This window comes from Gymnoscopelus microlampas, assembly GCF_963454915.1.
Source record: "Gymnoscopelus microlampas genome assembly, chromosome: 7".
NCBI lineage: Eukaryota > Metazoa > Chordata > Actinopteri > Myctophiformes > Myctophidae > Gymnoscopelus > Gymnoscopelus microlampas.
Window position 1 is genome coordinate 34,955,427 of NC_139944.1, and position 14,533 is coordinate 34,969,959.

General features: G+C 42.0%; 1 protein-coding gene across 2 annotated transcripts in view; it reads left to right on the forward strand.

Annotated features, from left to right (window-relative positions):
• Positions 1–14,533, forward strand: part of LOC311048277 (metabotropic glutamate receptor 4-like) — a 179,166-nt gene that overhangs the window by 84,449 nt on the left and 80,184 nt on the right. The window contains exon 2 of one of the 2 annotated variants that reach the window (XM_084061440.1): positions 4,604–4,820. In XM_084061440.1, the coding sequence (XP_083917566.1) occupies positions 4,604–4,820 (217 nt within the window). Of the gene's footprint in view, positions 1–4,603; positions 4,821–14,533 lie in introns of those variants that run through there. The other variant, XM_084061439.1, reaches the window with a different exon arrangement.

Below are 14,533 nucleotides of genomic sequence, written 5' to 3' on the forward strand. Positions count from 1 at the left end.
GGTGTTAGAGCGAGGAGGAGGTGTTGGTGCATTGGGGTGGGGAGTTGTCAATCGCTGATTGGGTGTTCGCGCTGGTCCCGATGAAGACTAGGCACAGAAGATGACATTGCCTTAGTCTCGGAACAGCAGAAATGGAGTGAAGGAATATCGGCCTCAAGCTCAATGCCAAGAAAACAAAAGTATTGGCATTTAACACGGAGGACAAAACCATTGCCACTGCCGGCGGTGCTCAAGGTAGTTGAAGACTTCAAATATCTCGGTGCCTGGACTGCTTCAACAGAACAGGATCTGAAGGTCCGCAGGGCACGTGCCTGGAATACCCTGCATGGGATGAGGAGAGTGTGGAAATCTGACATGGGAGATGACCTCAAGAGGTGGCTGTTTGTAGCTACAGTGGAGTCAGTAGTGCTGTATGGGGCCGAGATATGGACGCTCACAGTACAGCAGAAAAAGGCCCTGCCTGGATGGTGTCTACACAAGAATGATATGGCACTTGATGTCACATGGGCGGACCACATCAGAAACGTGGACCTCTGCCTCCCACGGGTCACAGACAAGGTCAGAGAGAGGAAGATGAGGCTGAGCACTGTGTCAGGCACCCGGAACTGGTGCCAAGCAAACTGAGACTGTGGGAGCCAACCAAGCCCCCAGAAACACGGTAGAACAGTGAAGTGACCGTTGCCTGGTGGTCAAATCTGGGATCGCAACACTTCCGCATTTAAAATGCTACTGCATGTGCGTCTACCGTTTGGAACACTAGTGCGCCTGCTCATAACTGTATGGCATGCTCTATTGGCTCCGATATTGGTACTTCCAGCAGACTTCCGGGTGCTTCAGACGCCACTGAGCAATTCAAAGTTTTCATTGAAATGAATAGCTGGGGGCGGGGCAGTCCGCCCTCTAGATATATTATAACTCTATGGAGCTAATCCAAGGCACAGCTATAGAGGGTAAAGAGGCGCACCACCTACGTAGACACACAGTTGCGCGACAGTGGAGCTTTATGTGTTGTTTCAATGTGTTGTTTCAATATCCTGCTTCGGTGACAGAGCATGGAAGGACGTAGCACAATAAAAAGTGTTGTCCAAATACAAAAGTTAAACCACAAATACACCCTTGCATAATTTTGCCATATCTTATTTTTTAGTTCTCTTGTGCTATACAAAGTAACTTGCCTAACTATGCACCCTCCAATGTAGAGGCATTTCAGTGGATAATTAGTCAGACTCCTTTAATTACAATAACAGGTGGTCGGACCACTAATGTGACATTAATTCTACCACGGAAAGGCTTGTAAGCAATTTAAGAGTTCTCCTGGAGCCTGGACCTTGGGGCAGGACCTTAAACTGTAGTTCTACGAAATACCACGAGCACTGTTGAAAACTGTTGAATTACCAAGATGTCACCGTGCAGTTATTTTGTGTGCGTTACTTCATGTGTTTTCATTTGCGACAATTCTCAGATATAACCTCAATATCCTCACCTCGTAGGCGTCACCTAGAGTTTTTAAGAATTCCGACAACATGAATAAACATTAAAGTATAATATAGTTCAGCATTATGAAGGTGACTTTATTCCATTATTGTGTTTTCCATGGTATTATTGAGTGAATAAAACATTGCACAATGTAGGACATCTAAGAGGCCTGTTACCAAATAATTGTACTTCAGAAATTCTGGCCTCCAACCTGTATTTATAAATACATTTTCAGCAGATTCAGGGTTTCAAAGACTGTGAAAGACCATGACTGTGAAAGATCATGCTTGTCTGAATATCCTTGGTCTATGCCTCATTTGGGAAAATGGAAACAGTGATATTTATGCTTACTTCACCAATAAAGTGAAGTACAGTATGCATGCATTAAGTATAGATTTTCAACCATGACCCAACTTTCATCTTATTGACAACACAACTGTTATTTCACTTTCACTTCCGTGATTTTCATGACATTTTATGATCTCGTACACTTAAGCGACAGTGATTGGTCTACTTTTGAGGGGACGTACATACATACTGAACATACTTACACAGACAAACCCTGTTCATTCTAGTCACTCTTCTAGAAAGATTGCATTCTGTCATTAGGTCAGGTCTATTCATTCTGTATCAGATTTCTTTCTTTAAATCTATGATTTACATAGATACTATGAGTATCTATGGCTACTATGAGTATCACTCATAGTAGCCAGAGTGATACTGTAGGTATAGTTTGGCAGCAGGAGGATGCCTTTTTGTGAGGCATGCATGTTTGAGCACACAGATCCACCTTTACTGTATGTGCCTGTGCCAGCTGGCAGAGAAGCATTCAGATGGAAGTCAGCACTGCTTTGTTTAGCATCAGATTTCTCCATGTGCACCTTCACCTTATTGTCTTTGGTGGCAAAAAATATATAATACAAAATAATACTGATACATCCTCATCACAGAAGGCACTCTGTATATCATTACCAGGAAACATCTCTACCTACTGTTTGCTGAATCAATATATGCCATAGAGATATAAGAATTTAATTTCCATGTTTAGTTCCAGCTTGTCTTTTGCAAAGCCGACAAGGTACAATACTCGTAAACTCGTAAAAATATAATTACCAGCAGGTATAGAAAGAGTCCTTTGTGGATATGTGGGTGAGACGTCACTTAGTAGCAGATATCAAACATGTGAGTGTATACACAAGTGCCAGTGTAGCAGCAGAGGACCGCAACTGCCGTCATATACAAACCAGGCTTTCCTGTGTCATCAGGAAAGCCTGGCAATATGCAGGCTGCTTGTTTAGCAGCCTGACGGTTGCCAGGTGGAAGCTGCTCCAAAGTCTGGTGGAATGACTTAAGTTGTCATGGACGTTGTCTATCGCGAATGTTGAAGTACTTTTACTGTACTGGAGTATTTCCAATTGTCTATACTTTTACTTCTACTCCACTACATCTACTCCACTACAACAAATAGCCGATCTACATGCTCACAACGCGCCGCATCGCAATTTACTTTTGTTACTTTAAGTACATTTTGATACCAATACCTTTGTACCTTTACTCAAGTGAATTTATAATTCCGGACTTTTGCTTGTAGCAGTGTACTTCTACATTGCAGTATTGATACTTTTACTTAAGTAAAACATTTGAGTACTTTTCCCACCACTGGTGTACAAAGCAAGCAAGTGACCCCAGCTCATGGTTTTGACATGGCCATCATCTCAAGTAGTGAACGACTCTGCCTCCTGCGGCCCAAGGGAGCTAAGACGCTGTGCTTTGTATGAAAATGCTCAGTGGGGGATCGGGATGACTGGCTCTGTGTCGAGTCTGCAAAGGCAGGTGGTCCGCTTGATGCTATCACATTGCTCCCTGAAAAACAGTTTATACTCTCTCCCTCCCTGCGTTCCCCTCCATCGCTCCATCCCCCTCTATCAAACCTACGCCCCCCCAGAGCCTCGCAGCAGATATATTTTCCACTCTTCCATCTGCCACCCACCCTATCCTCGACTATCTCTGTCCCTTCCTCTACCTGACCTCCAATCCTCAACACCTCAAGCCATCTATACTTGGTAAACTAATGCTTAGTTGCCTGGGATGGATCAGCTCTACACTTGGTCTGCTCTTTTTTCCCTTTCCACCGAATCTCTTTGCCGCATTGAAAGCTTGTAGATGTGCTATTTTCATTAATGTTCACCTGCTAGAATAGGGACGCTAGGGTTCATGTGTGTAATGGAACATTTCCTTATTTTACTTTACTGCCTCTAGGGGGCATAGTTGTTTCTTTTTCTTTGGTGTTTAGTACCTCCCTGTCTCTAGGGGGCGCTGCTGAGCTGCAGCTGAAATATCTTACAGGAAGTGACCAGACTTCATTTTTTACCTGTTAACAACAAGAACGTATCTTTTTGGAGTGTTGTTAGTAATCTTAAGCCATCAGTTTGTTCTACCCCTTTGAGTGGCAAAATAAGTGAGTACGCTTATCATCCAACATTGTGACAATGGATATTGAGACATATTTTGACATATGTGCAACCTTTTTGTGTTCTTTGTACTTTGAATGTACTTGTATATTCAACCTTTTACTTACCTTATAAATAGTACATTCAACCTGCTTACATATTACTTACCTTCCAGTATTGCCTGTTATTTCATACTTGACTGAAAATACTTTCTGTCTAATCTGTTTGTACTTTTATGTTAATATGTGCTTTCTGTATTTAATGTTTTTCAGTTTTACACTTTTTTTGTAATTAAACCAGTCCATGTTCAACAACTACCTGTTCCTTGGAGGACATATTACAAAGGAGAGTTTAACTGGCTGTGAAAGCCAGTTAAACTCAGAGTCACATTGGGTGTAACAGTACAATGTGGTTAAAGCCGAATTTATACAGCACAATGTGTTGCGTTGAAAACCTGTTATTTTCAGTGAGCGACGGTGTCATGCCACAAAGCATAAATCACGCTGTAGTCATGCTCAACCTCTCATTTTTCATCTCCCATCTTGTGCCCAATTTCTCCTCTGCTGCTCCATCCCTCTCAGGGTCCCATGGTCCGAGCCCTCAACCACCTTTACCCCTTGTCCCTGAGGGCACTGCTGGATGCTGACTCTGCCCTTTTATTATTCCCTCTTGCACAGATACCTCAGGTGAGCTACGCTTCCACGGCCCCGGAGCTGAGCGACAACACCCGCTACGACTTCTTCTCCCGTGTGGTGCCCCCCGACACCTATCAGGCCCAGGCCATGGTGGATATCGTCAAAGCGATGCGCTGGAACTATGTCTCCACTGTGGCCTCAGAAGGGAACTACGGAGAGAGTGGGGTAGATGCGTTCATCCAGAAGTCTCGGGAGGATGGTGAGTGTGTGTGTGCCTCGGCCATCATATATTATTACCAGTTGTCTGGCGAGGAACGATGGAAGATTGAGTCCTGGGAGAATGGGCTGTACCGTAGGGGGATCCCTGAAGTGCTGAGACATGTGAGCGGGAATCAATCAGAGTGATGGAATGTGAGATGCAATTGCAGAACCCATGCGAACTGCAGAAGATTACGTGCGTTATCTAACATACGAGGCACATTATTATTATTATAATCATTATTATCATAGCGTATTCATAGGTTTCGAAGCAATATGACATTTTCGCTACAGATAAAATGTAGCCGTTATAACCCCTTTTTTTAACGGCTACTGTAGCATTGCTTAGGCTCAAATCACAGAGAGCATTATTACACTGTGTCAAGACCACTAGAAAAAATGATAGATTATTCTTTATTTCATGGCCATCTATCTCTGTCAGCCAAGCCTAAGAATTAGTTCTTATAGGCGTTGGCCTGTTGGTAGAATCAGGCTGAGGGGAGGGGTAGGGTTACAGGTTCATTCAGCATCCGGTAGATAAAGGAAAAGTGAGACCTTCAGTGCAACTGTCTTTTTGAGAAACAAATTATTTGTCCCACAGGAGACACAAACACATCCCCTCAGCACTTTGCATGTTGTGGCCTCTCTGAAAGTTCCCCCTACATTTACTCCCCCCGTTTCTCTATTAAAATGAATGTCAGTGTGTTGTAATTGAATGACTGAGACCTGGAGGTGTTCTGGTCACTACCCTTGGCGTGCACTTGACTTGGCAGCGTAAGACTGACTTGGCTGTGGATGCTCATCAATTATGCCTGTCCACTATCACTTCATTGACTGAACTTTAAAATGGCTTGGAAGGACAGCAAATAAGAGCTAAGGTATGTGTGTGTGTGTGTGTGTGTGTGTGTGTATATATATATATATATATATATATATCACCTATATATGTATACTTTTTTATTTAACCTTTATTTAACTAAAGTGGCAATGGTGGCCTGACAGGCAAATCTGGAGTTAAAGGGGTAGGGGCTCACATCCAAAACATGTCTAATGCAAAACATTCCAGGTTTTGGTTGGAGGCCTAAGTATTGTTTGGTTGACAAATATTGACAAATAATGTGCAAAGCAATGGAACTAGCATGTGGAGACCTGGCATTGCATTGAATTTAAGTGCATATTATGATGTGTGGATTCCTGACACGCCATGTTCAATACTATCAGTGACATTAACGATTCTGCATACGGTAATCTTTATTCTTTCCTAAAGCTGGTAAAGACATGGACAAAATAAGCCTTAATGGTATTTGCTTTCCCTGCATGGAACAGTCTTCAAAGGCTTGAAACAGGAATTGCTTTCTCTCCCTGAGTCCAAAGCTGTGGCTGTAGCTATGAAAGATGATTCTAATGGGAGTGGCTGTTTCTTTATATATAGTCAGTTTCTGTGTATATAAGGTGTCTGGTTTCCTAAATCATGAAACCACTGTCTGATCTCTTTGTCTTGCTTGCTTACACCTTCATCGTGGGATTCTGAAATTGTTGAGGGAAACAACAGATCGATTTGTTGGAAAATACCAACTTGGCTAAAGCATTAATTATACAGCAATACAATTAAAATGGTCATTCGACCTATGAAACGACAACATTTTCCAAAAGTACAATTTGAAACATATTACAGTAATGCCTTATCTCAACGTGATACAGTATGGGTGTGATGCAGTGGTTGTAGGATTCTGGAATGGCTGCTAAGGCAAAAACTGCTTTCCACTGCCTGCAGGGAAACGTCAAATGAAGTCAGCCTGAATCTTCAGAACAGGTGAGCTGTGTGTAGGGTGTAGAAGTCAATCGAACAGAAAATTGCTGCACCATTCCAGATTCTTTCTCGGTTGCTCTCAGTTCAGGAAATTGAGAAGAACATTACACAGAGCTAAAATCCTTTCTGTGCTCCTCTAAATCCTGGATATGCAAATGAGCCACCTGTACTGGGCTAATGAGCAAAATATTGTTCCTTACAGTACAGTACAATACAGTAACACATCAGTTAATTGGTACCAAAGAATGTTGTGTATGGTTTTAACCATTAATCTTCACCCTTTGACTGTTAGGTGGAAGGAAATACTGTAATGGCAGGAAATGGACTGCTACCCATATATAGGACCACGGCCACGTCACTCTGACTCAGACATAACCATAAACAAACCTGATACGCCCTTATATAGGCACGTCACTATGACTCAGACATAACCATATACAAACCGGATGCGCCCATATATAGGCATGTCACTATGACTCAGACATAACCATAAACAAACCCGATATGCCCATAGAGTGTGGTGCCCGTCGCAAGTAGTTCGGATATGCGGTTGTCCAGACCGCCAATCCGACCCATATGTCATATATGGGCAATTTGGCATATATGGATATCCAGTTGTCCAGAACCACCGATCCAACCAATATACCCATATATGGGCTTGCCATATATGCAGGGTATGGGGATATACTAATGACATCAGGAATCTCCATATACGGGCATAAAAGGGACACAGGTAGACAGACGGGTACAACGGGTAATCTGACATAGCCCGTGACACGATATGACATATCGGTCGATTGGGCGGTGCGACGTACAGTATGTGTGAGGGCCACGTAGCGGCCCGAACCGCTAGTCTTGTAAGTTCACCATCATACCTCTTGAGCTACATCATGCACCAACTTCTATAGTCTTGTTGCTGAGAAAATTAGACTCCAAAAAAAAGGCTGATTATCTGAGTCAGCTCCCACAGCAGCATAATACAGGAGCCACCTGCTTGGAGCTGCACCACCACGGCTCACTCCCTCTTTCTAACCACAGAGCTAATTCTGTGTAACTGAGCACTGTACAGGTAAAATGCTCAAAATGAAAGGTAAATATGTACCGTAATCCAGGTGGGGCTTGTTGATTGGGGCTGTGTGTTTGCATTCTGCCAGTAAACAGTGCCTGGAGCTGCTGGTAATGCAGGCTTCCTCCTTCTTGGCATGGTGGATGTGGTGAGCAGCTGTTCAGCTTCCATGCACTGACCCAAGATGAGACTTTCCCCAAGGGGTGATTTCTATGGTCAGAGCCAAGGAGCCTTAATAGATGGCTAGGAGCTGACTGTGTAGAACAGTACACACTAAGTAGTGTTAATTTAACTCTGAGAGTGTACAAAATTACAAATTAACACTACGTTTTACTGTGTAGTGCTGTGCTGTGGTATGCGGTCCCAGCTTATGAAGCCACATTCTGTTACTGTTCGAGGTGATATCTTTCTTTCCTCCGCATGGTCCTTTATGCTATCCAAGAACCCATTAAGCCCTTTTGAGAAAGCATTTCATAACTTATACAGTATATTATGGTCATTTAATGGATGATTAAATAGATAATGCAAAACTGGATGAAACCCACCATAACCGTTCTTCAGTGTGAGGCACAGAAGAAGTTTTCTGCTACAGAAAAAACTGTGCCGCTACAACTGTGCAATATAATGAAGAAATTCAACAAAATAGAATTGCACCCATATCCTCAAAGTTACAACACCTGCTCTACCAAATTACACTGAAGGTACAGCTTTAAAGGCTGCATTCTTCACTGGTATAGGCACAGCAGGATGCTTTATTTCTTTAATTTCACATGCAGTGCCTCTTTTGCACGCGGCATACTTAGTTTCAAAATGGCAAGTTGATTATGCTCATCTTGGGGCCCACTCCATAGCCTGTTATTGCATATCAGCTTCGGAATTTATGAATATAGGACCCTTTTCCACTCTCGCCTTTCAGGAAACAAGCAGGAAACATTGTGACTAGCAAAGTGTAGGCTAATGGGCTAAATAAGCCCGTAGAGTGCCATCTTTGACTGCAGACAGCCCCTCACTGGTGCAGAGATGTTGATTACTGTGAGCACGCCCTAAGAGATGTCATTAATCAAGTTAATGAAACACAATGTCAATAAGAGCCCTAACGAGTTTCCCTTGCAAACCGATGGCCTGTCTGACATCAACATGAGAAACCCTGCTGATGGAGTGACCGTCCTATCCCTGTGACGAGGAGGATTACAAGCCTTAGCCACGGAGCTAGCATGGGCTGAATGAGGCCATGTGAAGAATGTCAAATGAGGAGGAAGGGGATACATGCCACGCCAATGCTGCAGTATGCTTCAGGGTGATATATCTGTTTGCAAGGTATAGTAGCATTGCCTGATTTATGCTGTAACAAAGGTATAGTACTGAAGGTTGTGTTTGAGGAACTTATCCTGTGCTTGTCAAGGATGTTTTAGTGTCAGGGTAGGCCTATTGAATGTTATGCTACAGAGGAACATACTGTATTGGACTTTCCTTTTTCAATTTCCTTCTTCCCAGTATATACAGTATTTTATGATAAGCAAACAAAATGTGGAGAATTGAAGTATCAGCAAAGCAAACACCGTCTCGTTCCACCCAGAGCAACAGGGAGACATTTGAACATCTGCATTCCAAATGGCTGCAGTCTCCCTGGGATCCAGATCACAGTGTACTCAGTGGCTGTTCCTGCTACCTTCCATATGGCCTTTTATTCTCTATCTCTCAACCCGTGTGTGACATGTCAGCCAGTTAGGTCTTTATTTATTATTTGACATCCCACAAATGACCCCTGAGTGCTTCAGATATGTCCTGTTGCAATTTGTTTAAACAATTACATGTCTGTGCTTAATTGGGCAAGGCGGATGGCTGACTAATCATCACTCATCTCCTGTCACTCTCTCTCTCTCTCTCTCTCTCTCCCCCCCCCCCCCTTCTCTCCCCACTCTTGTACTGTGGCGCTTCTCCTCAATGGCATAATGATTATGTATCCCTCCTAACATAGCCCCTGTAAAAGGCAATTATCTGAAGGAAGCATGACTGTTTTAAATTGCTTGTTTTGTAGTCCATACAATAACTATAGCTATATCAGGTTACGAGCCGATATAGCCACTGCGATGTTTATGTTTGAGCTTGTGTACCAGGGTTAGGCTACTGGTAAACAGGTGCTCACATCTCCATTTGTAAATATATCCAATGAAGACAGAAGCTCCGGAAAGTAATTGTTGCCGATCTAATCAGGGAAGCAGAAAGCCAGCGTAATGGATTAAGGCATGGGGAAGGTTTCAGGGGACGTTCAAGAGAAGCAATCCTGTGCGTGATGTTTAATTTATCCTGAAGTACCCAAGGGATGCTGCACAAGTTTGCCGCAAAAAGCAATGTGAATTTGTAAAGATAAGTGGTTAGTGGCTGCTAAGCTAATATATGAATATAATTGCTTGGAAAATAAAGAGATAAGAACAAGAGGATGGTAGCTGGGAGAGATCATCCACCAAAATGACTGCCGTGTCGTGTGAAACTTGAATTATATTTGTCTCTATTTAGAGTGCAAGGAATATGAGTGCAATTAAACAAATTGTTGAATAAGTTATGAAACAAACTAAATTCAAACTCATTTTGAGATTGCAGTAACTGAGCGTTTTTGAAACTGTGATTATATTGGAGGCTTGGTGGGGCTTAGGGGGTGTTGCGGAAGACGCATATCAATAACAAAAATAATAAAAAATTGTATTTACTGATTCCTGAGGGGAATTTTGTTTATGCATTTTATCCAGCAGTGTTCTGCTCAGGTGAGTGCATGGGGGATCAGTTAGGGGTTAACCACATGAACCCTAGCGTCCCTATTCTGGGCATGTCATAGTAGGTGAACATTTGTCGAAAATAGGTGAAGACATTTTGTAAGGTGCAGACGCCGGTCAATGAAGTTAGCCTACTTACTTTACTTAGTCCCAGTGGTCAATGAAGTACCTAGGGTTTAATTGCTAACCACGTTCAACCTGGTGTCCATTATAGGCAAAATGTTATTTATTAATTTGTTTAAAAAAAGCTCACTTCAAGCTCACAATTCATTGCATTTTCGACATCACGTAAGCGTGTAGATTGGCTACTTTCACCGCTCTACACCATCGACAAAGTATAAAATAGGGCTTAAGTGACACTTCAACATGAAGCCTGGTGGAACCAAGCATGGAACTGGGGGCCTTTTATTCCCCAGATGGCCGGTGGCCGCTCCACCTAGTCAGCCACTGCCGCCCCTATATTCCTTTGCACTGTTAACCTGATAGAAAGAGAATGGATTTCAGTGAAACAAAAATAAAATGATTATGCAAATCACCACCCAAGCAGATAATCTGGATTACAATAATCTGTCCAGTTCGTCCTCATTAGGAACATATTGATAGCACTTTTGTATGGAGGATAAGATGGGCTGAGCTTCCCCTAAGCACCCTCTGAATGGCTTCATATCATCAAGAGGGCAATTACACTTGGCTTACATATTATATTTCTCAAAGATTTTGATGCCTACAACACTGAGAACAAAAACTGAAATGCTGACCAGGAATTATCATAATGTAATTACTGAAATTAGAGTATAAAAGAGGCAATTATGACAAAGCCATCATAATGATTAAAAGAGCATTCCAGACATTATCTGGGCAGTGCATGTTCCAGAACATGCCCACCCGTAGGAACAAACTAAAGTGTTGCATTTCATTTTCCATTTAATGTAACCTTGTAGGTGGCCTTCGCCCATTTAAAAACTGAGCACTCAGAATAACACAGTCGGTTATAAAGGAATGGACCATTGTAATAAATATACACAGAACTGCATACATATTTTCAAGTATTTAATTGGAGAATAATTTTGGACTTTGCTTTAACTTTACAAAGGCATCTTTATTTAGATAATTTTTTTTCTATGGCATGTAATTATTTTAGTATAGGCTACCAATGGTTCCCAAACAATGGGTCGGGACTTGGGACCCATTGTTTGTTTTTTTTCTTCAAAATGTTTTAAAAAAATTCTAAAGAAAAATACGATTTTTCAGAACCAAAAAAAAAACATCTCAACATTTTTCAAAAGAATTTCAGAAAAATCCAACAAATTCCATACATATCAGAAAATATCAGATATACACAATGCGTCGTGATGCGCAGTGTTGTGAGCTTGTACTTCGCCTATTTTCAATATTCTTGGGTCCCGGGGAGACACCAAATAGTTCCTTTGGGTCTTGAGCTGAAAAACTACCGCGCTAACCTAGGTAGTTATACATCAACATAAGTGCACAATAATTATAAAAAAACGTTATGTCACTATTATTTGGCATGCTGCCAAACAGCCTAGCACAGTCCAAACTAGAAAGATGTGCTCCTTGGAGAACAGCTCTCCACCAGAGAGCTGTTCCTAAGATTGATTTCTTCTACTACCTGGCAGGTAGTAGAAGAAATCAATAACAGGCCAATGTGAAGTTTCACGGCAATTGGACGCAATTTTGTTCAAAACGGACCACTCCTGCAAACTTCAGATGCCAATCTTAGCCAAACAGAATGGAATATGAAAATTCGGACAGATCGTCTGATCGATCACATGACTATAGAGATAATGTGTACTGATTTGCGTGATGTTTGGACAATATGTAGGAGTAATATACTTTTTTTTGGTGCAATAATCGGCCTCCTGGTGGCGCTATAACAGGACAATGTGAAAAGGGAGGCATTTCTTCCCCGGCCTAGTGGGAATGTGTGTGCAAAGTTTAACGGCAATCGGAGGCTGCACGTAGTAGTAATATAAAAAGAAAATGTTTTGCAATAATCGGCCTCCTGGTGGCGCTATAACAGGCCAATGTGAAAAATTGGGGGCAGAGGTTCCTCCCTGTCCACCGGGAAGTGTGTGTGCACAGTTTCACACCGAACAGTCCAACGGTGCCGAAGATTAGCTGTACACAGATGGACGGGCGGACGGACAGGGGGCAAAACATAGTCTCGGCCTGGCGGAGACAACAATAAAGCACACACACACAATAGTACACCGTAAAATCCAATGTTTATTTTTTAACTCTGAGAGTACAAAGTTGTGCACTAGAGTTAAATTAACACTGAGGTTTTATTTTTTTTACTGTGCAGCCTTTTCTCTGCAACTCTTTGAGGACAATGCTTGCCACAGTTCATTGGCAGCTAGAGGACAGCCTACCCCTATAAAGTCAACAGGATCACTGTAGCCTCACTTTAATCTCACCCATAGAAGTATGTCCAATGTGGTAGGTGGCCAGCAACCTCTACCTGCAGCCAGGTACTCAGCAACAAATCCAATCTAATGTTACTGTATTTTCAGCCCAAACATTGGTTTCTTGGCTATGTTTTGCTGTTTTTTTTTGTTATTTAAATGATTGTGGCAAAATTATTAACAGTTGAGGTCTCCCTAATTTAACATGTCTGGAAATACTGTAAATTAGGTCCTTCATCTTTACTGTATACATAGAATAGAATAGAATAGGGGCCCATGTGTTGTCAAATGGGGCCATCCAAGAACTCTAGGATGCCCTCCATCGTTGCTTCCAGTCATCCCGGTTCTCCATACATTTTTGTTTGATGTATTTGCAATGACTTGTTACAGACTTGTCATAGACACCAAGGTGAAGCGGTGCTTCCTACCCTTTCTCTTGCAGTGTGGAAACCGTTCATCTGGGGAACTGTTAATGAAATTTAAAAGGATAGGCATAACCCCCATTTGCTGGAATTGGTAGTAATAGCTCTGAATCCGATAACCAATAATTATCAGTCATCTACTTTTCCTCCATCTTTTCCTTTGCTTTTAGCTGAATGAGGAGGCGGTCTTTAAAGTGAAGAGCAGTATGTCAGCTACTGTATCATTGTACATCATAAAAGGAGCTAATCTCAGCACCTAACTCCATCATGTGTAAAACATGAATTATAGTTCTCTTTTTAATTAATTATAGTATATATTGAAAGGCATTGACATAAGATATTGTCGCAAGTGGATGGTTCGCCAAATCACTAAGCGTATGAGTGTTTGCTCCCTTACAACAATGGAGAACTGACTTCACAGACAATTTGCATAATATTTTTCTTTCTTTTTTTATTACATTTATTTTGGCCATTTTTATGCTTTATTTCAGATACCGTAGGTCAGTGTAGAGAGCCAGGAAACCAACAATAGTGTGAGAGGAAAGATATGCAAGACAGGATGGGGGTGAATTTTAACCCAGATCCTTGTGCTCGAAAGGAGCATTATGGTATGTGCAGCACTAACTGGCTGAGCCACCAGGCACCCCTAATTTGCATAATAATTCTATTACACTACAGTGTTCACCACGGTCACAGAGTTCCAACAATTTCCCAAATCCCCATAGTTCTTGTAATGGGGGACAAATGTAATTTCATTCCTGCACAAGGACCTTTAAGGGTCAATTTAGAAATGGATATGGAAGAGTCCCCCACCCCCTTAGAAAGGCTGGAAAACCACTGTCAAAGTGACATGAGTGGGTGGGTGGGAAGAGAGGCTTTCCAGCCTCGTGGCATTAGACAAAACACCCAAACCGACCGTCCGCTGACTTTCTGAGACAAGCAATCTCCCAGCACAGCAAGCTGAAATAACCCCAGAACCATGATGGTGCAAAAATATATTTGATTTGGAAGCGTAAAAAATGCAACATTGAATAAGATTTCCATAAGGTAATAGGCTGCACACTGAGATACAAATAGGATTCCAATTGCCCTATTAACTTTGATGAAGCCACAAGCTCAGCTTCTAGGTCTGATTGAAAGACGTGCCAGGAGAAATACAATTTCTGTTTATGTTGGATTCTAAGTTTATCCCTCATTGGAATAAACCTGGCCTTACTTT